General features: G+C 54.4%; 1 protein-coding gene across 1 annotated transcript in view; it reads left to right on the plus strand.

The window, feature by feature from the left end:
- Window positions 1-27,064, plus strand: part of LOC147710035 (uncharacterized) — a 95,164-nt gene that overhangs the window by 45,165 nt on the left and 22,935 nt on the right. The window contains exon 3 of the mRNA XM_086920700.1: window positions 25,574-26,578. Coding sequence (XP_086776826.1) covers window positions 25,574-26,578 — 1,005 coding nt within the window. The remainder of the gene's footprint in view (window positions 1-25,573; window positions 26,579-27,064) is intronic.

Below are 27,064 nucleotides of genomic sequence, written 5' to 3' on the forward strand. Positions count from 1 at the left end.
GAATCACAACTTAAGTAATCACAGATTTAGCAATTACTTAAATAGGGATTTTTGCATTTGGGATGATGTATCTCAAATGCAAAAACTGCGGTCTCAAAGGGGCAGATTCTGAGAATCTGCTCCTTTGCAACCGCAATTTCTAATGATGCATGTGCCCCATAAGGTCTTGGCTAACGCCAGATGTAACACAGAAATGTGCTGTGTATGATAATCGAAAGCAGCCACTAGGAGGCAGCAGTGTCTTTAGTTTTAGCACAGAAAGCAATGGCGCTGATGGAATTTGTTCATGAGAGACGAGTGTGTGTTCTTCTAAAATCAGCTCAAGGCACCTGTAGCAGAAAAAGTTCTTTAAAAAGGAGCTAATAAAACTAAATGTCCACATCTCCAGGGCTGGTTCTTTAGACACTAAACCGCAGTTTCCAGGAGGTTCCAACGAGTACCGTTCAGGTCGACAGCAAAGTGTCCGGATGCGCAGGGGCTCTATTACACATAGGGCACACTTTCCCTGTTTGAGCTGCGGCACACCTTTAGTAGGTGCACCGTGTGCAAACGGAACCTGTGCCCAAATAGAGTAAATGCGCTACCCCAGGGCAGCCGTGAACGCGTGCCGGCCCAGGGCAGCCGTGAACGCGTGCTTCCCCAGGGCAGCCGTGAACGCGTGCTGCCCCAGGGCAGCTGTGAACGTGTGCTGCCCCAGGGCAGCTGTAAACGTGTGCTGCCCCAGGGCAGCCGTGAAAGCGTGCTGCCCCAGGGCAGCCGTGAACGCGTGCTGCCCCAGGGCAGCTGTGAACGTGTGCTGCCCCAGGGCAGCCGTGAACGCGTGCTGCCCCAGGGCAGCCGTGAACTCGTGCTCCAGGGCAGCCATGAACTCGTGCTGCCCCAGGGCAGCCGTGAACTCGTGCTGCCCCAGGGTAGCCGTGAACGTGTGCTGCCCCAGGGCAGCTGTGAACGTGTGCTGCCCCAGGGCAGCTGTGAACGTGTGCTGCCCCAGGGCAGCTGTGAACGTGTGCTGCCCCAGGGCAGCTGTGAGCACGTGCTGCTCTGGGTGCAGCGCATTCAAGTGAAACACAGAGCGGCTGCTTCAAAGGGGCTCCATGTTTCACCGTTTGGGTGGCGACCCGCCCGCACCTTAAAGAGGAATTCGAGATCTCTGTGCAGATGTGTGCAGTGAGTGACTGCACCCATCTGCAAGAGGATGTATGGGGGTCCTTGGGAACGCCTTTCATCCTGCGAAAGGGCTGCCATTAGGAGATGGACTGACTCCGTCCCTTTTTGTGGCACACTTTAACTGCACCTCCTGACAGTTTGTCTTTTCACCCACATCCCTAATACGGCATGGGCGCAGACGTAAAGAGATTCCCTGATTTGCATGGTGCCACGCCCTCATGCAAATGAGGAATGCTCTCTTGAGATAGCGCTTGTGTTACATGTGCCCCAGCACTATGTTTTACAAAAACAGTCGCACACGCATGTGCAGACCATTCTTGGCCTCTTCTGTAATACCAAAGGGCCCCAGGGCACAAAAAGTGGGTGCACACGCCCATTGCGCCCGCAGGGCTCAGTCTGGAAGGCCGCCCCATATTCTTGGATTTCCCCTGCAGCATCTTCAACTATCTCAGACCGGGGGACCTTCTCGACTTCCCTGACCCCAGGAAGGAGTTTCCCACAGGCTGCCTGAACAAATGTCCATCTGACACTGGTCCACTGGTGTTCTCCCTGGCAGGCGCAGGTCCGTCTGTCTCCAGGAACGCCTGTGCACTCCCAGTCTTTGGAGAGACATTACAACAGGCAAGCGACTGCCCTGGACAGGATCTGACACTTTCATCCGTGTTGCTGAGGAAGAGTGCGTCTTCCTCAGCAGGTCCTCGTGCCAGACCCCCGCGACAGTTCTCCTGCCCAGCTGCCCACAGTCCACTACCCTCTGCTGCCTTCAGTTGTATTACTCTCTGCTCGTTTTTCTGCCTCTTCTCTGCTCGCTCCTTCCCTCTATTTTGCCTCTTTGTGCTCATTTCTGACCTTTATTTTGCCTTTTTCTTCTTGTTTCTGATCTTTATTTAACCTCTTTCTGTTAGTTTCTGATCTCTTTTTGCCTTTTTCTGCTCATTTCTGACCTCTCTTTTGCCTCTTTCTGCTCGTTTCTGACCTGGATCCTGACGTTGCAGCCACCGCGCGCAGATACCCCTAGGGGCTGGAATCATACTTCCCTCGCTCCTGCTTGCAACTTAACATTGGTGAGCGCAAGCAAGGCAAAAACTCTGCTCCGCTCGGCGGAGTTCTTCATAATTCTGCATGCTCCGCGGAGCGCGGAGTGAGGAAAGCTCTGCAAACTCAGAGAACGGAGCGGAGTTCACTGCCAAGGCCTATGATTAAGGCCAGAGTGGCCGTACCAGGGATCGGGCATCCTAGGGAGGCTAGAGGGGTGCTGCTTTTGTTCCTGGGGTCAGTTTACAGCAGCCTTAAAAGCCCTGCAGAGTTCCTTGCAGATCCCACAGTTTTCAGGCAACAATAAAGGCGCCAAGATAGCTCTGTTGCTTAATGTACCTGCTGGAGAAAGATCAGAGCTTTGTCTAGTGGCAGTTTTGACACATCTAAGGTAGTGCAGAGGGTTAATGTGCCTGCCGCAAAGAGGGTTTACTCTGCAGATCACAGAGCAGTATTGTATGTGCCTAGCTCGGTGGGTTACTGCTTTTGTCACAGAGATCCTTTTGTTACTGTGCAGTTCACAAGCAACATTTGCAATCTAGGTTAGTAAGTTATGTCTTTGTCCCGGTCTTTCATTATCCTAATGTAGCGAAAAAGGTTTGTTTTGGAATAAATAAATTCTTATTAATAAAGTAAAAAACAAACAGAATATGGACGCCATAGCCGCGCACCGCCAAACTCTGGTCCCCGTTGCACAAGTGACGTTCTATGCTTAGAAGCCCACGAACACTGCGTATCGCGGAGCAAATTTATATTTATTGTCGATCTTCACGTTGCTGAGGGGCAATCCTGAAATGCACTGGGCAGTAATGTATGAATATGACTAAAGATGCGAGATTCGCATACCATGAATGCAATAGTATGAAAATGAAAACAAAGTGAAGAAAATAAAAACACAGCTACATGAAACTACTACAAAAAGCACTGTGCGAAACGTATTAAAATGTATTGAAGGAGTGCGTTACTCTCGCGGGAGTCTACGCTTGTTCTCTATGATTAAAGTCAGCCAGAACCACTGTGTTATGTTCCTAATCCTGGGTTTGTGCTTCTCCAGACCAGGAGCTCTTAAAAGTGCCTGCCGGTGCGGATGACGTGAATCCTACACCTTGGAGTCCCCTTTGCCTCGTGTAACATTCTCTATCCACTGATTTACACACGTCTGATTCTGATTCATTGTGTATTGATGCAAGGTGCTCTGACACCCTACACTGGTATGAGAGGCGCTATAACACAATTAAATGTATGTGAGGGAGGGGCTGAGGAGAGAGGAGGCGCTGTTGGAGGGTGACAGTGGGGGGATTATTGAAGAACCCCAGCAAAGGCCGTCGTCTGCTGGTGCACAGTAATGGCGTAGTTTACTGTGCTTTAAAAGATAAAGCCATTGAATATATAACGACAAACACGTTGCAGAATTCAATATTTTCTCATTTTTCTCCAAATTGTCTTGGGGGAAGAACCTCCGAACACCCTCCTACCCCCAGGCCTCGTCATGGCGGCCAGGCTCGCTCGCTGCTCTGGTTCTGCCCCTCATGGGTCTGACCTCTGACCTCTGCTAGGGCTGCTGTGGGCCCACAGTCCGGCCCTGGGTGCTCTCAAACCAGGAAGACAGGTACCCGGACACAGTGCCCCAGGACAGAGGGGCATCGGGTGTGAGTCGGGGTCCTCCCAGGCCTTCAAAAGGGACCTCAAAGTTCTCCTCCTCCAGAGACACCTCCAAAAGTAATTCACGTCCTCTTGCTATTTGGAGGAAGACTTCCCACTACTGATAAATTCTACTTTCCACGACCATGGGAGTGCCTTCCCAGTGTATTCCTGGGGTTGGAGTGTCTGCCCTTTTGCAGTATTCTCCATGTACTTGTGTTTGGTGCCCTTTTGTAACATGCACTCACCACTTTGCCCTTGTAACACACGGTTTGCTTCCTTTCACATGTTTTTACCTTTGATACTTGCACAAGTGCCACCTTGCCTACGTGACGTTTGTTCTTGTGCCTAGCACTTATTGCAGTATTATACCTCAAATTATACTCTGTTTTCTCTTGTAACTGCCCACTTGTCACTTTTTCCTCTTGTGCACTTTTTACTACCTCATGTATTTTGTTTGCTCACAATTGTCACTATTACCTTATGTAACGTAACGTCTGCTTTTGTAATCGGTTCCTGTGTAATGTTCTCATCATGTTTCATCTCTGCTCCTATTGTGAAGCGCTCTGACGCCTTCGGGTAAAGTCTGCGCTATATAAAAATGCATAAATAAATAAATAAATAAATAAGGGACAGGAATAGACCCTCCTACCTGGGGCCTTTCCACGACCCAGGGCCGGATACACCCCCGGACCGTGGTGCAGGCTCTCGGGCCTGGGGGGCTGGGGCTGCTGCAGGTGGGTGGGAGCGTCAATGAAAGAATCTTTTGTGGGGCTCGAGCGCCACCTGCCGCACAAACTGGATACACTTTGAGACAAAGTATTTCAGGCGCTTCATCAGCAGGAACAGTGGTGATACTACAAAATGCATCACTTTCAGACGGCGCTTGAACACCTGGAGCGCCTCTAGGCTCTATAAAAAGTGTGATGTCATCACCACCACTCCAAGCCGATCCCAGGCGGGGGTCAGCCATGGCTAGACGCGGTGACCAGCGGGTTAAACAGAGCTGTGGGGCTACAACATTAACCCCTTCAGCTCTAGTGGCTGTCATTTGTGTGCTCTTTGCTATTACATCCCAGTACAGACTGCCCTGTGACCTGCAGGTCCCAGACACACGTCTGCAGCAGGCGCATGAACCCGCTGACCTATGCACCTCCAGGCTGTGCAGAGAGGCCTCACCTCAGGCCTGCAGCAGGCGCATGAACCCGCGCTGACCTATGCATCCACCAGCTGTGAAGAGAGGCCTCACCTCACGCCTTTTGCAGGCTCATGAACCCGCTGACCTATGCACCTCCAGGCTGTGCTGAGAGGGCTCACCTCAGGCCTGCAGCAGGCGCATGAACCCGCTGACCTATGCATCTCCCAGCTGGGCAGAGAGGCCTCACCTCAGGCCTGCAGCAGGCGCATGAACCCGCTGACCTATGCACCTCCAGGCTGTGCAGAGAGGCCTCACCTCAGGCCTGCAGCAGGCGCATGAACCCGCTGACCTATGCACCTCCAGGCTGTGCAGAGAGGCCTCACCACCCGCTGACCTATGCACCTCCAGGCTGTGCAGAGAGGCCTCACCTCAGGCCTGCAGCAGGCGCATGAACCCGCGCTGACCTATGCATCTCTCAGCTGTGCAGAGAGGCCTCACCTCAGGCCTGCAGCAGGCGCATGAACCCGCTGATCTATGCATCCACCAGCTGTGAAGAGAGGCCTCACCTCACGCCTTTTGCAGGCTCATGAACCCGCTGACCTATGCACCTCCAGGCTGTGCTGAGAGGGCTCACCTCAGGCCTGCAGCAGGCGCATGAACCCGCTCATCTATGCACCTCCAGGCTGTGCTGAGAGGGCTCACCTCAGGCCTGCAGCAGGCGCATGAACCCGCAATGACCTATGCACCTCCAGGCTGTGCAGAGAGGCCTCACCTCTGGCCTGCAGCAGGCTCATGAACCCGCTGACCTATGCACCTCCAGGCTGTGCTGAGAGGGCTCACCTCAGGCCTGCAGCAGGCGCATGAACCCGCTGATCTATGCATCCACCAGCTGTGAAGAGAGGCTTCACCTCATGCCTGCAGCAAGCGCATGAACCCGCTGACCTATGCAGCTCCAGGCTGTGCAGAGAGGCCTCACTCAGGCCTGCAGCAGGCGCATGAACCCGCGCTGACCTATGCACCTCCCGGCTGTGAAGAGAGGCCTCACCTCACGCCTTTTGCAGGCGCATGAACCCGCTGACCTATGCACCTCCAGGCTGTGCAGAGAGGCCTCACCTCAGGCCTGCAGCAGGCGCATGAGCCCGCTGACCTATGCACCTCCAGGCTGTGCTGAGAGGGCTCACCTCAGGCCTGCAGCAGGCGCATGAACCCGCTGACCTATGCATCTCCCAGCTGGGCAGAGAGGCCTCACCTCAGGCCTGCAGCAGGCGCATGAACCCGCTGACCTATGCACCTCCAGGCTGTGCTGAGAGGGCTCACCTCAGGTCTGCAGCAGGCGCATGAACCCGCTGATCTATGCATCCACCAGCTGTGAAGAGAGGCCTCACCTCATGCCTGCAGCAGGCGCATGAACCCGCTGACCTATGCACCTCCAGGCTGTCCATGGATGCCTCACCTCACGCCTTTAGCAGGCACATGAACCCGCTGACCTATGCACCTCCCAGCTGTGAAGAGAGGCCTCACCTCACGCCTTTTGCAGGCGCATGAACCCGCTGACCTATGCACCTCCAGGCTGTGCAGAGAGGCCTCACCTCAGGCCTGCAGCAGGCGCATGAACCCGCTGACCTATGCACCTCCAGGCTGTGCTGAGAGGCCTCACCTCAGGCCTGCAGCAGGCGCATGAACCCGCTGATCTATGCATCCACCAGCTGTGAAGAGAGGCCTCACCTCATGCCTGCAGCAGGCGCATGAACCCGCTGACCTATGCACCTCCAGGCTGTCCATGGATGCCTCACCTCACGCCTTTAGCAGGCACATGAACCCGCTGACCTATGCACCTCCAGGCTGTCCATGGATGCCTCACCTCACGCCTTTAGCAGGCACATGAACCCGCTGACCTATGCACCTCCAGGCTGTGCAGAGAGGCCTCACCTGTCCCAGCTTCAGCCCCTCCCGCCATGACTCACCTTCCGGGGCCTGAAGCTCTGCGTTGTCCTTCAGGTGAGGCGATGCCGCGGACCTAGTAGGATAAATTGCATCACATCCCAGAAACCGGGCCCTCGCGCACCCCAAAAACACGAGCGATGAATGCAGGGGTAGTGTGGGCGTGGAGTCATGCGGGGCCTTGACAGCAGGAGACTGGAGGTGGGCGAGGAACAAATGAACCGGGAGAGCCGAGCCAGAGCCGAGCCGAGCCAGAGCCGAAGGTGTAGCTGACACCGAACTCTTTGCTTTTCTTGTAAGCCCCTAGTGCCGATTCGGAGTCGCCCGGCTCCTCGCCATCTTTCAACGAGCTCTCACGCCCTGCACTGTGATAAGGCGAGCAACTAGAGGCAAATTTCGGGGGTGGGGGGGCTGAAAAATATTTCAGGGGGGCTAATTCTTCCAACCATAGACAGAGTGGCTCTAGAAGGGGTGAACACAACAAAAGCCTCATTTACAAATAAATGGTCTTTTAAAGACCTTGAAGTGCTCGGGTGTGGCTGCAATTAGATGCTCGCCAGCCCCAGCTCGCGAAGCTGTGTCAGCCCGGGCTGACGCACACGACGGTGGGGGGCTGAAGCCCCGTGAGTCAAATGGGTGTTACGCGCCTGACTGTGATGCATGGTATTTCTGTTTTATGCTTGCTCTAGATATCACTGTTTCCCTTTAGTTTGAATGGTGTTACCAGTAGAGTCTGCCGCAAGGGAGCTTGCGGCAGAACACAAGGGGTCACTGGACCCATGATTGGCTTTTAATTTCACCCAATCATTGTCTTAACTCAGGCTACAAAGCTCCATGCCACCATGCCCGTGGGCGTCTGCAGAAATGTTTCCAGGGAGGGGCTAACCGGGCAAATGAAGGGGCGTGGCTAATGTTAATCAGTAGGGGCGGGGCTAAAATGGCAGGCAATCAGGATTGGGTAATCCTCAGGCCAGCCTGAGAAAAAAAGTGGTGAATTCTGCATTTGAAACTGGACAACAATTAGAGCACATGTGAACCCTAAAATTACCCCCATGGCCCCTTAAAACCCATACCCACCTGGAACCCTAAAATTGCCCCCTGGCACCCCAAAACCCATGCCTACCCAGAACCCTAAAACTACCCCCTGGTACCCTAAAATCCATACCCACCATGAACCCTACAATTATCCCCCTGGCACCCCAAAACCCATACCCACCCTGACGCCTAAAATTACCCCTGCCCCCCAAAACTCATAGCTGCCCTGAACCCTAAAATTACCCCCCTGGCCCCTTAAAACCCATACTCACCCTGAACCCTAAAATTATCCAACAGTCACCCCAAAACCCATACCCGCCTGGAACCCTAAAATTACCCCCTGGCACCCTCTGAGGCTCGGGCCATAGGGCACCTCTTAACCTCCCTCTGAGGCTAGGGTTAAAGGGTACCTTTCTGCCTCCCTCTGAGGCTAGGGTCATAGGGCACCTCTCTTCCTCCCTGTGAGGTTAGGGCCATAGGGCACCTCTCAACCTCCTTCTGAGGCTCGGGCCATAGGGCACCTCTCTGCCTCCCTCTGAGGCTGGGGTTATAGGGCACCTCTCTGCCTCCCTGTGAGGCTAGGGTCATAGGGTACCTCTCTGCCTCCCTGTGAGGCTAGGGTCATAGGGTACCTTTCTGCCTCCCTCTGACGCTAGGGTTATAGGGTACCTCTCTGCCTCCCTCTGAGGCTAGGGTTATAGGGTACCTCTCTGCCTCCCACTGAGGCTAGGTTCCTTGGATACCTCTCTGCCTCCCTCTGAGGCTAGGGTTATAGGGTACCTCTCTGCCTCCCCCTGAGGCTAGGTTCCTTGGATACCTCTCTTCCTCCCTGTGAGGCTAGGTTCCTTGGATACCTCTCCGCCTCCCTCTGAGGCTAGGGTCATAGGATACCTCTCTGCCTCCCCCTGAGGCTAGGTTCCTTGGATACCTCTCTGCCTCCCTCTGAGGCTAGGCTCCTTGGATACCTCTCTGTATCCCTCTGAGGCTAGGGTCATAGGATACCTCTCTGCCTCCCCCTGAGGCTAGGTTCCTTGGATACCTCTCTGCCTCCCTCTGAGGCTAGGCTCCTTGGATACCTCTCTGTATCCCTCTGAGGCTAGGGTCATAGGGTACCTCTCTGTATCCCTCTGAGGCTAGGGTATAGGGTACCTCTCTTCCTCCCTGTGAGGCTAGGATCATAGGGTACCTCTCTGCCTCCCTCTGAGGCTAGGGTCAAAGGGTACCTCTCTGCCTCCCTCTGAGGCTAGGGTCATAGGATACCTCTCTGCCTCCCCCTGAGGCTAGGCTCCTTGGATACCTCTCTGTATCCCTCTGAGGCTAGGGTTATAGGGTACCTCTCTGCCTCCCTGTGAGGCTAGGGTCATAGGGTACCTCTCTGCCTCCCTGTGAGGCTAGGGTCATAGGGTACCTTTCTGCCTCCCTCTGACGCTAGGGTTATAGGGTACCTCTCTGCCTCCCTCTGAGGCTAGGGTTATAGGGTACCTCTCTGCCTCCCCCTGAGGCTAGGTTCCTTGGATACCTCTCTGCCTCCCCCTGAGGCTAGGTTCCTTGGATACCTCTCTGCCTCCCTCTGAGGTTAGGTTCCTTGGATACCTCTCTGCCTCCCCCTGAGGCTAGGTTCCTTGGATACCTCTCTGCCTCCCTCTGAGGCTAGGGTCATAGGGCACCTCTCAACCTCCCTCTGAGGCTAGGGTCACAGGATACCTCTCTGCCTCCCCCTGAGGCTAGGTTCCTTGGATACCTCTCTGCCTCCCTCTGAGGTTAGGTTCCTTAGATACCTCTCTGCCTCCCTCTGAGGCTAGGGTCATAGGGTACCTCTCTGCCTACTTCTGAGGCTAGGGTCACAGGGTACCTCTCTGCCTCCCCCTGAGGCTAGGTTCCTTGGATACCTCTCTGCCTCCCCCTGAGGCTAGGTTCCTTGGATACCTCTCTGCCTCCCTCTGAGGCTAGGGTCATAGGGCACCTCTCAACCTCCCTCTGAGGCTAGGGTCATAGGGTACCTCTCTTCCTCCCTGTGGGGCTAGGGTCATAGGGTACCTCTCTTCCTCCCTGTGGGGCTAGGGTCATTGGGTACCTCTCTTCCGCCCTGTGAGGCTAGGGTCATAGGGGACCTCTCTTCCTCCCTGTGGGGCTAGGGTCCTTGGGTACCTCTCTTCCTCCCTGTGAGGATAGGGTCATAGGGTACCTCTATTCCTCCCTGTGAGGATAGGGTCATAGGGTACCTCTCTTCCTCCCTGTGGGGCTAGGGTCAGATGGTACCTCTCTTCCTCCCTGTGAGGATAGGGTCATAGGGTACCTCTCTGCCTCCCTCTGAGGCTAGGGTCATAGGGCACCTCTCAACCTCCCTCTGAGGCTAGGGTCAAAGGGTATCTCTCTTCCTCCCTGTGGGGCTAGGGTCATAGGGTACCTCTCTTCCTCCCTGTCAGGCTAGGGTCATAGGGTATCTCTCTTCCTCCCCGTGAGGCTAGGGTCATAGGGTACCTCTCTTTCTCCATATGAGGCTAGGGTCATAGGGTACCTCTCTTCCTCCCTGTGAGGCTAGGGTCATAGGATATCTCTCTTCCTCCCCGTGAGGCTAGGGTCATAGGGTACCTCTCAACCTCCTTCTGAGGCTAGGGTTATAGGGTACCTCTCTGCCTCCCTGTGAGGCTAGGGCCATAGGGGACCTCTCAACCTCCATCTGAGACTAGGGTTATAGGGTACATCTCTGCCTCCCCTGGGGCTAGGTTCCTTGGATACCTCTCTTCCTCCCTCTGAGGCTAGTGTCATAGGATACCTCTCTGCCTCCCCCTGAGACTAGGTTCCTTGGATACCTCTCTGCCTCCCTCTGAGGTTAGGTTCCTTGGATACCTCTCTGCCTCCCTCTGAGGCTAGGGTCATAGGGTACCTCTCTGCCTCCTTCTGAGGCTAGGGTCACAGGGTACCTCTCTGCCTCCCCCTGAGGCTAGGTTCCTTGTATACCTCTCTGCCTCCCTCTGAGGTTAGGTTCCTTGGATACCTCTCTGCCTCCCTCTGAGGCTAGGGTCATAGGGTACCTCTCTGCCTCCTTCTGAGGCTAGGGTCACAGGGTACCTCTCTGCCTCCCCCTGAGGCTAGGTTCCTTGGATACCTCTCTGCCTCCCTCTGAGGCTAGGTTACTTGGATATCTCTCTGCCTCCCCCTAAGGCTAGGTTTCTTTGATTCCTCTCTGCCTCCCCCAGAGACTAGGTTCCTAGGAAACCTCTCTGCCTCCCTCTGAGGCTAGGGTCATAGGGCACCTCTCAACCTCCCTCTGAGGCTAGGGTCATAGGGTACCTCTCTTCCTCCCTGTGAGGCTAGGGTCATAGGGTATCTCTCTTCCTCCCCGTGAGGCTAGGGTCATAGAGTACCTCTCTTTTCCTCCCTCTGAGGCTAGGGTCATAGGGTACCTCTCTGCCTCCCCCTGAGGTTAGGTTCCTTTGATACCTCTCTGCCTCCCCCTGAGGTTAGGTTCCTTGGATACCTCTCTGCCTCCCTCTGAGGCTAGGTTCCTTGGATACCTCTCTGCCTCCCTCTGAGGCTAGGTTTCTTTGATTCCTCTATGCCTCCCCCTGAGACTAGGTACCTTGGATACCTCTCTTAGTCCCTGTGAGGCTAGGGTCATAGGATACCTCTCTGCCTCCCTGTGAGGCTAGGGTCATAGGGTACCTCTCTTCCTCCCTGTGAGGATAGGGTCATAGGGTACCTCTCTTCCTCCCCGTGAGGCTAGGGTCATAGAGTACCTCTATGCCTCCCTCTAAGGCTAGGGTCATAGGGTACCTCTCTGCCTCCCCCTGAGGCTAGGTTCCTTGGATACCTCTCCGTATCCCTCTGAGGCTAGGGTCATAGGGTACATCTCTTCCTCCCTGTGAGGCTAGGGTCATAGGGTATCTCTCTTCCTCCCTGTGAGGCTAGGGTTATAGAGTACCTCTCTGCCTCCCTCTGAGGCTAGGGTCATAGGGTACCTCTCTTCCTCCCTCTGAGGCTAGGGTCATAGGGTACCTCTCTTCCTCCCTGTGAGGCTAGGGTCATAGGGTACCTCTCTTCCTCCCTCTGAGGCTAGGGTCATAGGGTACCTCTCTTCCTCCCTGTGAGGCTAGGGTCATAGGGTACCTCTCTTCCTTCCTCTGAGGCTAGGGTCATAGGGTACCTCTCTTCCTCCCTCTGAGGCTAGGGTCATAGGGTACCTCTCTTCCTCCCTGTGGGGCTAGGGTCATAGGGTACCTCTCTTCCTCCCTGTGGGGCTAGGGTCATAGGGTACCTCTCTTCCTCCCTGTGGGGCTAGGGTCATAGGGTACCTCTCTGCCTCCCTCTGAGGCTAGGTTCCTTGGATACCTCTCTGCCTCCCTCTGAGGCTAGGGTCATAGGGTACCTCTCTGCCTCCCTCTGAGGCTAGGTTCCTGGGATACCTCTCTGCCTCCCTCTGAGGCTAGGGTCATAGAGTACCTCTCTGCCTCCCTCTGAGGCTAGGTTCCTTGTATACCTCTCTGCCTCCCTCTGAAGCTAGGTTCCTTGGATATCTCTCTTCCTCCCTCTGAGGCTAGGGTCATAGGGTACCTCTCTTCCTCCCTGTGAGGATAGGGTCATAGGGTACCTCTCTTCCTCCCTGTGAGGCTAGGGTCATAGGGTACCTCTCTTCTTCCCTGTGTGGCTAGGGTCATAGGGTACCTCTCTTCCTCCCTGTGGGGCTAGGGTCATAGGGTACCTCTCGGACTCCCTCTGAGGCTAGGGTCATAGGGCACCTCTCTTCCTCCCTGTGGGGCTAGGGTCATAGGGTACCTCTCTGCCTCCCTCTGAGGCTAGGGTCATAGGGTACCTCTCTGCCTCCCTCTGAGGCTAGGGTCATAGGGTACCTCTCTGCCTCCCTCTGAGGCTAGGGTCATAGGGTACCTCTCTGCCTCCCTCTGAGGCTAGGGTCATAGGGTACCTTGCAACCTCCCTCTGAGGCTAGGGTCATAGGGTACCTCTCTGCCTCCCTCTGAGGCTAGGTTCCTTGGATACCTCTCTGCCTCCCTCTGAGGCTAGGGTCATAGAGTACCTCTCTGCCTCCCTCTGAGGCTAGGTTCCTTGTATACCTCTCTACCTCCCTCTGAGGCTAGGTTCCTTGGATACCTCTCTTCCTCCCTGTGGGGATAGGGTCATAGGGTACCTCTCTTCCTCCCTGTGAGGATAGGGTCATAGGATATCTCTCTGCCTCCCTCTGAGGCTAGGGTCATGGAGTACCTCTCTGCCTCCCTCTGAGGCTAGGTTTCTTTGATTCCTCTGTGCCTCCCCCTGAGACTAGGTACCTTGGATACCTCTCTTCATCCCTGTGAGGCTAGGGTCATAGGATACCTCTCTGCCTCCCTGTGAGGCTAGGGTCATAGGGTACCTCTCTGCCTCCCCCTGAGGCTAGGTTCCTTGGAAACCTCTCTGCCTCCCCCCGAGACTAGAGTCCTAGGGTACCTCTCTTCCTCCCTGTGAGGCTAGGGTCATAGGGGACCTCTCTTCCTCCCTGTGGGGCTAGGGTCATTGGGTACCTCTCTTCCTCCCTGTGAGGATAGGGTCATAGGGTACCTCTCTTCCTCCCTGTGAGGATAGGGTCATAGGGTACCTCTCTTCCTCCCTGTGGGGCTAGGGTCAGAGGGTACCTCTCTTCCTCCCTGTGAGGATAGGGTCATAGAGTACCTCTCTTCCTCCCTGTGGGGCTAGGGTCAGAGGGTACCTCTCTTCCTCCATGTGAGGCTAGGGTCCTAGGGTACCTCTCTTCCTCCCTGTGGGGCTAGGGTCATAGGGTACCTCTCTTCCTCCCTGTGAGGATAGGGTCATAGGGTACCTCTCTTCCTCCCTGTGGGGCTAGGGTCAGAGGGTACCTCTCTTCCTCCCTGTGAGGATAGGGTCATAGGGTACCTCTCTTCCTCCCTGTGAGGATAGGGTCATAGGGTACCTCTCTTCCTCCCTGTGAGGATAGGGTCATAGGGTACCTCTCTTCCTCACTGTGGGGCTAGGGTCATAGGGTACCTCTCTTCCTCCATGTGAGGCTAGGGTCCTAGGGTACCTCTCTTCCTCCCTCTGGGGCTAGGGTCATAGGGTACCTCTCTTCCTCCATGTGAGGCTAGGGTCCTAGGGTACCTCTCTTCCTCCCTGTGGGGCTAGGGTCATAGGGTATCTCTCTTCCTCCCCGTGAGGCTAGGGTCATAGGGTACCTATCTTCCTCCCTGTGGGGCTAGGGTCATAGGGTACCTCTCTTCCTCCATGTGAGGCTAGGGTCCTAGGGTACCTCTCTTCCTCCCTGTGGGGCTAGGGTCATAGGGTACCTCTCTTCCTCTATGTGAGGCTAGGGTCCTAGGGTACCTCTCTTCCTCCCTGTGGGGCTAGGGTCATAGGGTATCTCTCTTCCTCCCCGTGAGGCTAGGGTCATAGGGTACCTCTCTTCCTCCCTGTGGGGCTAGGGTCATAGGGTACCTCTCTTCCTCCCTGTGAGGCTAGGGTCATAGGGTACCTCTTTTCCTCCCTGTGGGGCTAGGGTCATAGGGTACCTCTCTTCCTCCCTGTGAGGATAGGGTCATAGGGTACCTCTCTTCCTCCCTGTGGGGCTAGGGTCATAGGGTACCTCTCTTCCTCCATGTGAGGCTAGGGTCCTAGAGTACCTCTCTTCCTCCCTGTGGGGCTAGGGTCATAGGGTACCTCTCTTCCTCCATGTGAGGCTAGGGTCCTAGGGTACCTCTCTTCCTCCCTGTGGGGCTAGGGTCATAGGGTACCTCTCTGCCTCCCTCTGAGGCTAGGCTCCTTGGATACCTCTCTGTATCCCTCTGAGGCTAGGGTCATAGGATACCTCCCTGCCTCCCTGTGAGGCTAGGGTCATAGGGTACCTCTCTGCCTCCCCCTGAGGCTAGGTTCCTTGGAAACCTCTCTGCCTCCCCCCGACACTAGAGTCCTAGGGTACCTCTCTTCCTCCCTGTGAGGCTAGGGTCATAGGGGACCTCTCTTCCTCCCTGTGAGGATAGGGTCATAGGGTACCTCTCTTCCTCCCTGTGAGGATAGGGTCATAGGGTACCTCTCTTTCTCCCTGTGGGGCTAGGGTCAGAGGGTACCTCTCTTCCTCCCTGTGAGGATAGGGTACCTCTCTTCCTCCCTGTGGGGCTAGGGTCAGAGGGTACCTCTCTTCCTCCATGTGAGGCTAGGGTCCTAGGGTACCTCTCTTCCTCCCTGTGGGGCTAGGGTCATAGGGTACCTCTCTTCCTCCCTGTGAGGATAGGGTCATAGGGTACCTCTCTTCCTCCCTGTGGGGCTAGGGTCATAGGGTACCTCTCTTCCTCCCTGTGGGGCTAGGGTCATAGGGTACCTCTCTTCCTCCCTGTGAGGATAGGGTCATAGGGTACCTCTCTTCCTCCCTGTGGGGCTAGGGTTATAGAGTACTTCTCCATTTTAATCCCTGAAGGGAGTAGCTAGCCTGTTTAGCGAAAACAAGTGTGCATTGGTGTTAGACGGACCGGGAGGGTCGGCCGAGGACAAGAGGAGAGGTCTCCGGGGAGAGCCGTCTCCAGCGATCGTACAGACGAATAACTTCCCCCCCACAGACGTACACCACACAAGGATAAGGTTTAACGTTCTTTATAAGCAATCTTAAAGTACGGTAGAATGGTACAAGGAGGTCTGGACTCAGAGGTCCCCTCGATTCTAGTCTCTCGGGTGGAAAGGGGGTAGCGGGACAGTCTTGTTACCAATCTGGTAGATGCGATTATAAGATGGATAGCTCACAATCCTCGAGCTCGGCGTTCTAGATGGACGGGCCGCGGCGGAGCCAGCAGGTCTCGAGATGTTCGTAGGTAGCGACGGTCCGCGGCGGCGCCAGCAGGTGCCGGTGACGATGAAGGATTCAGAAGGTTTTGCGGCAGCGCCAGCAGACAAGATGATAATTCGCAAGGCAGGGCTACGGCAGCGCCAGTAGTCCGTCAAGGATGAGTTCTTCACGGTGTCTCTCGACTCCAGGATACAACTGCCTTCCTGCTCTGGAGCTGCCCCAGTTATAGGTCTGGCGCCCTTTGATGTCCGGACCCTCGCACTTGGAGGTCGGGAGGTCTGGGATGAGGGAGTCCAGACACCCAGCAGGGGGTGGAGCCAGCGCCCGGGGGAGCTGGGGGCGATCGGCACCTGGCGGGGGAGAGCCATCGACACTTCTTTCTCCCATTGACCTGCCAAGTGGGCCGCTCACCTCCTGGGTGGATAGTGGTGCCGGGATGTCGGGGCCTGGCCAGGCCCAGGGTTAGGGTCGATCTGAGGCCACGCGGCCTCGTGGTGCAGTGTCCAAGATGGCGGCCGGGCCGGCCGAGGGAGCCGGTAGTGATTCGGCCCCATGATGCAAAGATGTCCGGGAGCAGGAGTCCCGGATGAGACGGGGTGCGGGTGGCTTTGGTGGGTAACACCTGGAGGGCCGGGCTCGGGCCCTGTCATGCGGGGAGGAAGCAAGCCCTTCACGTGGCCTGTCCAACATGCGTCCCCCCAGCTGAAGGTGGGGAGAGTCACCCATCCTCTTGGGGACTCTCCTCGTCGAGGCGGAAAAAGCGTGACAGGCCATCTGCGTTGGCGTGGTCTTGCCCAGGTCGATGTTCCACAGTGAAGTCCATTCCCTGCAGGGAGATGGACCAACGCAATCGTTTTGGGTTTTCCCCCCGCATCTGCATTAGCCACTGCAGGGGCCGATGATCTGTCTGCACCCGGAAGTGGGTACCGAAGAGATAAGGCCCGAGCTTTTTGAGGGCCCACACCACTGCGAAGGCCTCCCTCTCGATGGTGCTCCAGCGTTGTTCTCGGGCCAGGAGACGTCTGCTGATGAAGGCTACTGGTTGGTCAAGTCCTTCGGGGTTCAACTGGGAAAGGACTGCCCCAATGCCATGGGCGGAGGCATCTGTTTGGACGATGAATTCCCAACTGTAGTCGGGGGCCTGGAGCACAGGGGCAGAGCACATGGCGGCCTTCAGCTTTTCGAAGGCCGCTTGGCAGTCTGGGGTCCAGTTGACCTCCTTTGGGTGGTTTTTGGATGTGAGTTCTGTGAGGGGCCCCACAATGCTGCCATAGTCCCTCACGAACCGCCGGTAGTAACCTGTGAGCCCCAAGAAGGCGCGGACCTCGGTCTGGGTGATGGGGGGCTGCCAGGACTGGATGGCAGCGATCTTGAGTTGCAGAGGGGCCACCAGACCGCTTCCCACCTGGTGTCCGAGATAGGTCACGGACCCCTGACCTATTTGGCATTTGCTGGCCTTGATCGTGAGGCCGGCCCGTTGGAGGGCCTGCAGGACCTCTCGGAGGTGGTGGAGGTGGTCGGACCAGTGGCGGCTGTACACAGCGATATCGTCCAGGTAGGCGGCGCTGAATTCCTCGAGTCCCGCCAAAACCTGGTTCACTAGTCGCTGAAAAGTAGCTGGGGCATTCTTCATGCCGAATGGCATGACCTTGAAGTGGTAGTGGCCATCAGGGGTGGAAAAGGCGGATCGTTCTTGGGCCCTGGGTGTGAGACCGATCTGCCAGTAGCCCGCTGTGAGGTCGAAGATGCTGAGGTAGCAGGCAGCTCCCATGCGGTCGATCAGTTCATCCGCTCGGGGGATGGGATGAGCGTCGGTTCTGGTGACAGCGTTCAAGCCCCGGTAGTCGACGCAGAATCGGAGCTCGGGAGTGGTGCCGGGGGCGGCAGCTTTGGGGACCAGTACCACTGGGCTGGCCCAGGGGCTGTCTGAGGACTCGATGACCCCGAGCGTGAGCATCTTGGACACCTCCTCTTGGATGCAGGCCCGTACCCGATCCGGTACGCGGTATGCCCGATGTCGGATAGGTGGACTGTCCCCAGTGTCCACGTCGTGCAAGAACCAGGGGGTGACCCCTGGAGTGAGGGAAAACAGAGTTGCAAACTGCAGCAGGAGGTCGCGGCAGCCTTGGCGCTGTTCCGGGGTGAGGGCCTCTGAGAGTCGGACCCCGTCCACGGAACCATCTTTCTCCCGGGTCCTTAGGAGATCAGGGAGGGGCTTGGAGTCTTCTTCGGCTCCGCTGTCTGTAGCCATCAGGAGGCTGAGCTCCGAGCGCACAAAGTGGGGTTTTAGTCTATTGGCGTGGAGAACCCGGAGGGGGTTTCGTGAAGATTCCATATCGATGAGATAGGTGACGGGGCTCTTGCGCTCGACCACTTTGAAGGGCCCCGTCCACTTGTCCTGTAGGGCGCAGGGTTCGGTGGGGGACATCACCCACACTTGTTGACCAGGTTCGAATTCGATGGAGGAGGCATTTTGATCGTACCACTTTTTCATGTCCTCCTGACTGGCCTCAAGATTCGCTTTCGCCATTTCTCTGAATCGCCTGGTCTGATTGCGCAGGGTCAGGAGGTACTTGAAGACATCTGGAGGGGTCTTCAGGGGGGGCATCTCCCAACCTTCTTTGACTAGGCTGAGGGGCCCTCGTACAGGGTGTCCGTATAAGAGTTCGAACGGGCTGAAGCCAAGGGACTTCTGGGGGACTTCTCGATATGCAAAGAGGAGACACGGCAGTAGCACATCCCACTGGCGACGGAGGGGCTCTTCCAATCCCCCAATCATCCCTTTGAGCGTGAGGTTAAACCGCTTGACTAGTCCGTTACCTTGAGGGTGATAGGGGGTCGTGAATCGGTAGGTGACCCCGCATTGTTGCCAGAGGGATTTCATATATTTTGAAATAAAGTTTGTGCCTCGGTCGCTGACGACTTCTCGGGGAAAGCCCACCCGGGAGAAGATCCCCATCAAGGCCCGGCCGACCACCGGGGCTGTCACAGTTCGCAGGGGAACAGCCTCGGGGTAGCGGGTGGCGTGGTCCACCAGTACCAGGATGAACCGATGTCCTTGTGCGGTACGGGGGTCCAGGGGCCCCACAATGTCTATTCCCACCCTCTCGAACGGGGTGGTGACAACTGGGAAGGGTTGCAGAGGTGCTTTAAGTTTGCGGCCGCTCTTCCCGCTGGCCTGGCACGTGGGGCAGGACCGGCAGTGGTTGAGGACGTCGTTTCTCATCTTGGGCCAGAAAAAGTGGGTCACCAGGCGACTGTAGGTTTTGTCTTGACCCAGGTGACCAGCCAGGGGGACATCGTGGGCCAAGTTTAGCAAGAAGTCTCTAAAGCGGAGGGGCACCACTAGCACTCGACTGGCCCCTAACTCCGCGATTCTCTGTTCGCTGTACAACAGGTCGTTGTCCCAATAGATCCAATGGCTTCCGGTGGTGTCCCCTGCGCTTTGGGCGAGGGCTTGCTGGCGGAGTCCCTCGAGGGAGGGACAGGTCTTCTGCTCTTGGCGGAACTGTTCCTGGGCGGGCCCCCCTTCCTGCCGCCACTGAGCCAGGTTGGGAAGGTCCTGGAGCTGAGCGAGCCCTTCGGGGGTTTGCTCTGGGGGGGTCGGCACGGTCGGTGTCTTCTACTGGAGCGACCGGGGGAGGAGGTGCTGGCCATTCAGGTTCTTCGGGTCGGGGGATGGTACGGGCGGCCATGGACCGGGTGGTTATGCACGCCCAGTCCGGGAGGCCCAACATCCCCAGGTGCTCTCTTCTCTCTACGGCGGCCCACGGGGAACTCTCAAGATCATTCCCCAGGAGACAGTCCACGGGGGCATCATCTCGGACCGTCACCTTCAACATGCCGGAGACTCCTCCCCATTCGAAGGGGACGCAGGCCATCCGACACAGACTCTCGGAATTGTCGGCGGAACGGACAGGGCAGAGAATGTTCGGCAGGATCTATTCTGGGGTCACCAGGTGACAGCGGACGGCTGTCACACTGGCCCCGGTGTCACGTAGGGCTTCGGCCCTGCGCCCATTAATATTTACCCACTGACTATATTTTCTGGTGTTGGCGGGTAGGGGAGCCCGCGGGACCATGTCTCTTCCTCCTAGGCACGCTAGAACCATGGCGGCCGGCTCCCACTCCGGTTGTTCTTGCTCGCATTCCTCTTGTTCTTCGGAGATTTGTTCTTCCCCCAGGGCGGCGGCAGCCATCTGGCGGGGTCTCGGAGTCTGATTCTGAGGACAGTTCGGGTCATTTGCGTAGTGGCCGACTCGCTGGCATCGGTGACACGTGACATTGGCTCTGTACCCCGGGCGCACCGGGGTGTTGCCCCGGTTGGCCGGGGGCGGGGTGCTGGCAGCGGGAGCGACTGGGGCGGTGTCTTTTCCTCGTCCATGGCCTCCTCCTCCTCGGGGACGGTGCTGACCTTGGTGGTTCCGGTTCTGTTCGTGTGGCCCATTCCGGCTTACTCGGGTAATCTCCCACCGGTCAGCCTCGGAGGCGAGCTGCAGTGGATCCGTCAATTTGCTGTCGAGGAGGTGCTGCCTGAGCTCGACGAAGCAGTTGTTAGAGAGGTGCTCCCATACCATGAGATTAAAAAGTTGCTCGTAGGTCGTTACATGGCTCCCCTTGATCCACCCCTCGAAGGCTCGGCTGAAATAGTTTACGTACTCCACCCAAGTTGTACCCGGGATCCGGGTGCAGTCTCGGAACCTCTGGCGGTACATTTCGGGTGTGAGCCCATATCGGGTGAGGAGGGCAGCCTTCATGTGGTCATAGGAGGTCATCAGGTGGTCTGGGAGTTGTAACAGGGCATCGCGGCCCTCATTGACGAACCTCCCCCATAGACCGGCTCCCCAGTCACTTTGATCGATCCGGTGGGAGGTCATGGCGATCTCGTAGGCCTTGAACCACTGTTGTATGTCGTCATCTCGGAAATACTCTCGAACGACATCCTTGGGGATGTGTACTTTCTTTTCTGTTGCTCCTGGGGTGCGCGGTTGCTCGGGCACCCCCAGTTCTTTGTTCTGCTTTCGTAAGTCTATTTCCGCTAGCTTGCGCTCATGTTCATACGCTAGTCTCTTTTCTTCGAGTTCTCTTTGTCTCTGTTTTTCTTCCCGTTCTTCTCGGAGCCGCAGATGTTCTAGGTTCAGTTTTTATTCGGCTAATTTGAGTTCACCGTCCATATTGAGCCGGGCCATTTCTAACTCATGTAGTCTGTTTTTCTCTCTCTCTTGGATCTCTTCCTGCGAGAGACCCGTTCTCCGCTCCTCGGGGGCCGTGGTGTTCCTCTCTGATGCTGCAACATTTTGGTCCGGGGGTCTAGCGGCCCCGGTTTCTGCCCATGACTCAATGGCATGCTTGAAATCGTCTTTCGTACTCAGACCGGTGGTAGCAATGCCTAGTTGAATGCAGAATTGTTTCAACTCACGATGGCTGTATTCTTCCAATTTCTCCATCTGGAATTTCTCGGTGGATCCGCTCTCTTTGGTTGTCATTGTGGTTTTGTCGTGGGGTGAGCTACTCTCTGTACGATTACGCGTTGATTCGGATCGCGCCGCTGGCCACCAATGTTAGACGGACCGGGAGGGTCGGCCGAGGACAAGAGGAGAGGTCTCCGGGGAGAGCCGTCTCCAGCGATCGTACAGACGAATAACTTCCCCCCCACAGACGTACACCACACAAGGATAAGGTTTAACGTTCTTTATAAGCAATCTTAAAGTACGGTAGAATGGTACAAGGAGGTCTGGACTCAGAGGTCCCCTCGATTCTAGTCTCTCGGGTGGAAAGGGGGTAGCGGGACAGTCTTGTTACCAATCTGGTAGATGCGATGATAAGATGGATAGCTCACAATCCTCGAGCTCGGCGTTCTAGATGGACGGGCCGCGGCGGAGCCAGCAGGTCCCGAGATGTTCGTAGGTAGCGACGGTCCGCGGCGGCGCCAGCAGGTCCCGGTGACGATGAAGGATTCAGAAGGTTTTGCGGCAGCGCCAGCAGACAAGATGATAATTCGCAAGGCAGGGCTACGGCAGCGCCAGTAGTCCGTCAAGGATGAGTTCTTCACGGTGTCTCTCGACTCCAGGATACAACTGCCTTCCTGCTCTGGAGCTGCCCCAGTTATAGGTCTGGCGCCCTTTGATGTCCGGACCCTCGCACTTGGAGGTCGGGAGGTCCGGGATGAGGGAGTCCAGACACCCAGCAGGGGGGTGGAGCCAGCGCCCGGGGGAGCTGGGGGCGATCGGCACCTGGCGGGGGAGAGCCATCGACACTTCTTTCTCCCATTGACCTGCCAAGTGGGCCGCTCACCTCCTGGGTGGATAGTGGTGCCGGGATGTCGGGGCCTGGCCAGGCCCAGGGTTAGGGTTGATCTGAGGCCACGCGGCCTCGTGGTGCAGTGTCCAAGATGGCGGCCGGGCCGGCCGAGGGAGCCGGTAGTGATTCGGCCCCATGATGCAAAGATGTCCGGGAGCAGGAGTCCCGTATGAGACGGGGTGCGGGTGGCTTTGGTGGGTAACACCTGGAGGGCCGGGCTCGGGCCCTGTCATGCGGGGAGGAAGCAAGCCCTTCACGTGGCCTGTCCAACAATTGGCAAACCCAATAGTTTGTTTGAAAATGCTCCTTTAATAAATGTGACATATGTGTGTGTGCGTTTTTGTGCGTGTGTGCGTATGTGTTTGTGAGAGTGTGTGTGTACACATGTGTGAATGTGTGCATGCGTGTTTGTGTGTGCATGTGTCTGAGTGTATGCACCTGTGCGTGGGTGTGTCTGGTTGCATGTGGTAATACGAGAGTGACAGCCAGTACATGTACGGAAGTGCAATAGGGAACATGCAAAGTGATCACGACAGACATGGGCGTCCGCGGGGGGGGGGGAAGAAGGGGCGCTCCAGGGGGGGAGAGCGCCCCTCCTTGCCCCCCCCTGCAGATGCCCATGTCCATGCCCCCAGACATGCCTCCCCCGAAGCCGACCTTAAAATTGACCACCATAGCATGTCCGTACAGCGGGTCCACTGCTGGCACACCGAAGGCACGCCAATGACAATCCCGTCTGCACCAGTCCGCGCTTGGACCGCGCTCAGTGCCAGCCATTACGCCGGTTCTCCCTAGAGCCCAAAGCCACTCTTCGTTATTCCAAGGACCAGTTGCTCAGCATGAAGCATCTGCTAAGCGATGCCAAGGCACTGACCCTCTCGCCGGCCCCAGTTGTAACCTTACCCTCTCTAACCTTAAAAACTTTATGCCCATAGGCCTCAACCATCCCACCACACTGTTCCTATCACTGCACTCGCATAAACGCTTGCTCCCTCATTATACATGCCCTTGGATTTGCTGACTCCCTCGAGACGCAATCCTTAGATATCGAATTTGTCACAGAGACTTGGGCCGACACCGGCTCCAGACCGGAGCTTTTAGTGATGTCCCTGAAGGTTATCCAGTATTCAGGCAGGATCGTATGGGGAAAAGATGTGGGGTTTAGCTGTCATCTATCGCATCATGTACTAAAAACCTTATTCGTCATACATTACTGTTCCTGGGAGCTCAAAGCGCTATCATTTCGAGTCCAGCTTACCAAGCCAATACTCTTGCCTATATGTATCGTCCTCCACTATATTTTGGTTCTCGATATTCACACTAAGCTATCTTTACAGCACAGTATTTTGTGCTCGATATTCTGTCCTCAATATTCTTCAACACGATACGCTGTGGGTCAATATTGAGTAGTACAATCGTAAGTCTACCCTTGCCTATATGTATCTAGCTCCACTATATTTTGGATCTCGATATTCACACTAAGCTATCTTTACAGCACAGTATTTTGTGCTCGATATTCTGTCCTCAATATTCTTCAACACGATATGCTGTGGGTCAATATTGAGTAGTACAATCGTAAGTCTACCCTTGCCTATATGTATCTGGCTCCACTATATTTTGGATCTCGATATTCACCCGGAGATATCTTTACAGCACAGTATTTTTGTGCTTGATATTCTGTCCTCAATGGTCTTCTACCACGATATCCCAGGAGTCGATATTGAGTAGTACAATCGTAAGGCAATACGTGCCTATACATATCTACCTCCACTATATTTTGGTTCTCGACATTCGCCCTAAGATATCTTTACAACACAGTATTTTTGTGTTCGATATTCAGTCCTCAATATTCTTCTACCACAATACCAAGGGAGTCGATATTGAGTAGTACAATCCTAACTTTATTCGTGCATGAATGTATCGGCCTCCGCTATATTTTGGTTCTCGGTATCCGCTCTAAGATATCTTTACAATACAGTATTTTTGTGCTCAATATTCTGTTCTCAATATTCTTGATAACATGATACGCCGTGAGTCGATAGTGAGTAGTACAATCATAAGTCTATATTTACCTATATGTATCTGCCTCCACTATATTTTTGTTCTCGGTATTCGCCCTAAGATATCTATACAGCACAGTATTTTTGTGTTTGATATTCTGTTCTCAATATTCTCCTAACACGATACGCCGTGGGTCGATATTGAGTGGTACAATCATAAGTATATACTTGCATATATGTATCTGCCTCCACTATATTTTTGTTCTCGATATTCACCCTAAGATATCTATACAGCACAGTATTTTTGTGTTCGATATTCTGTTCTCAATATTCTCCTAACACGATACGCCGTGGGTCGATATTGAGTGGTACAATCATAAGTATATACTTGCATATATGTATCTGCCTCCACTATATTTTTGTTCTCGATATTCGCCCTAAGATATCTATACAGCACAGTAATTTTGTGTTCGATATTCTGTTCTTAATATTCTCCTAACACAATACCCTGTGGGTCGATATTGAATAGTACAATCGTAAGTATATATTTGCCTGTATGTATCGAACGCCACTATATTTTTGTTCTCGGTATTCACCCTAAGATATCTATACAGCACAGTATTTTTGTGTTCAATATTCTGTCTCAATATTCTCCTAACACGATACTCTGTGGATCGATATTGAATTGTACAATCGTAAGTGTATACTTGCCTATATGTATCGACCTCCACTATATTTTTGTTATCGGTATTCGCCTTAAGATATCTTTACAGCACAATATTTTTGTGTGTTCGATATACTGACATATAGCCAATGAGAAGGAATGTGATAACAAACATTAAGTTACTGAAACTGTCCAGATATAAAGTGCTCTAAATCTGTGTTTGCCTGAGGTCCAGGCCTTAGAGGGATGAGGAATCATTCCTAGCCTTGTGGGATGCAGACAGACAATTTGTGAGAGGTAAAGCATAGCCATGCAAAGAACAGTGTTTTGAGACTGCACACTGTGTCGTGTCGATAAGTCCCAGTAAGAGACCCTCAGGAAAAACATTTACACTGGTCCTAGGATATGCCCTGTGGGTGATATGAGGGGTGGGGCTTACACAAAGGGCACGGGACGGCAGCGCCTCAATACCTCAGGGTGAGGTGGACAGGGTTCATAGTAACATGTTGAACAAATTCACTATGAAACTGTAAAAAATGCTTTCTTCCATTGTGTACATTTTGTGGTTTTAGTACTGAAGTAGTTTGCAAAGTGCATATGGTTTTATTTTGTCTTAGATGTGTTTGTGATTACATTTCAAATGACAATTTATAAAATTAATAATAATTGTAATGATGCTTAAAATAAATGGCTGCTTCTCCTCCGTGGGTGGAACTTTGGGTTGTGTCCGTTTTTAGGCGGTAGGGGGTGTTCCAGAGAGTGGGCTAGGTGGGAAGTCACTTGTGGAAATCATTCAATGAAACACGCCCACATTTTGGAGGGAAGTTGAATATTTATAAACCTTTTGCTGTATTTTCTATTTTTCACTGCAGGTTCTACAGTGGCAAACACCACCACACCTGGCACAGTGAACACTACAGTGACAAGTGGCACTGCCAACTCAACCACACCAATGTCTGCCATGGCCAGCACCACCACAACAATGACAACCATGACCAACACAACCATGCCAACGACAGGCATGACCAATGCAACAACAACAAGTGGCATGACTAACACAGCCATGTCAATGAGTAGCACCATGAACACCACCACACCAATGACAGGAACAACCAACGCAACCACACCAATGAGCAACACAATGAACACCACAACACCAATGACAGGAACGACCAACACAACCACACCAATGACCAACACAATGAACACCACAACACCAATCACAGGAACGACCAACACAACCACACCAATGAGCAACACAATGAACAGCACAACGCCAATGACAGGAACGACCAACGCAACCACACCAATGAGCAACACAATGAACAGCACAACACCAATGACAGGAACGACCAACACAACCACACCAATGAGCAGCACAATGAACACCACAACACCAATGACAGGAACGACCAACGCAACCACACCAATGAGCAACACAATGAACAGCACAACACCAATGACAGGAACGACCAACGCAACCACAACAATGAGCAACACAATGAACACCACAACACCAATGACAGGAACGACCAACGCAACCACACCAATGAGCAACACAATGAACAGCACAACACCAATGACAGGAACGACCAACGCAACCACAACAATGAGCAACACAATGAACACCAAAACACCAATGACAGGAACAACCAACGCAACCACACCAATGAGCAACACAATGAACACCACAACACCAATGACAGGAACGACCAACTCAACCACATCAATGAGCAGCACAATGAACACCACAACACCAATGACAGGAACAACCAACGCAACCACACCAATGAGCAGCACAATGAACACCACAACACCAATGACGGGGACAACCAATGCAACCACACCAATGACAGGCACTGTAAACGACACCAGAGGTACGTAAATGCATTTCAGAGGAAGCCATCAATGAAAAACCTCCATGACACTGATGAGTTTGTTTGTATTTTAGGGTGCATATTTCATTTGTTTTCATTGCATTATGTGTCACCCCAACTTGAATCAATGTGTGTGTTAATATAGCCCAAGGGGCTGATTCACAAAGGGACAACGCAATCGTGGCAGAGGCCCACGGTCATGGTGAGGGGCCCCACACACGTGGCGGGGGCCTGCGATGGGTAAGTGCGGTATGGAGAACTCAAAGTGACTGTGTGGCCTCTGCCACGGTTTCGAAGGCTGTTTGTGAATAGGGCCCAAGAGTATATTCATCAAAGCAGAATAGAGTTGTAGAAAGTAGAAGAAGCCCAATGATGAAGACGAGGCCTCCTGGTTGTATAGGGAGGGTCTTCGTCAAAGAGTAATAGATGGGTCTCCCTGTGGACGACCGGCTCCTGAGAGAGTGGAGTCGTTAGTTCCTTCGGCAT

The sequence above is a fragment of the Lissotriton vulgaris genome, chromosome 5 (assembly GCF_964263255.1).
Source record: "Lissotriton vulgaris chromosome 5, aLisVul1.2, whole genome shotgun sequence".
NCBI classification, from domain to species: domain Eukaryota; kingdom Metazoa; phylum Chordata; class Amphibia; order Caudata; family Salamandridae; genus Lissotriton; species Lissotriton vulgaris.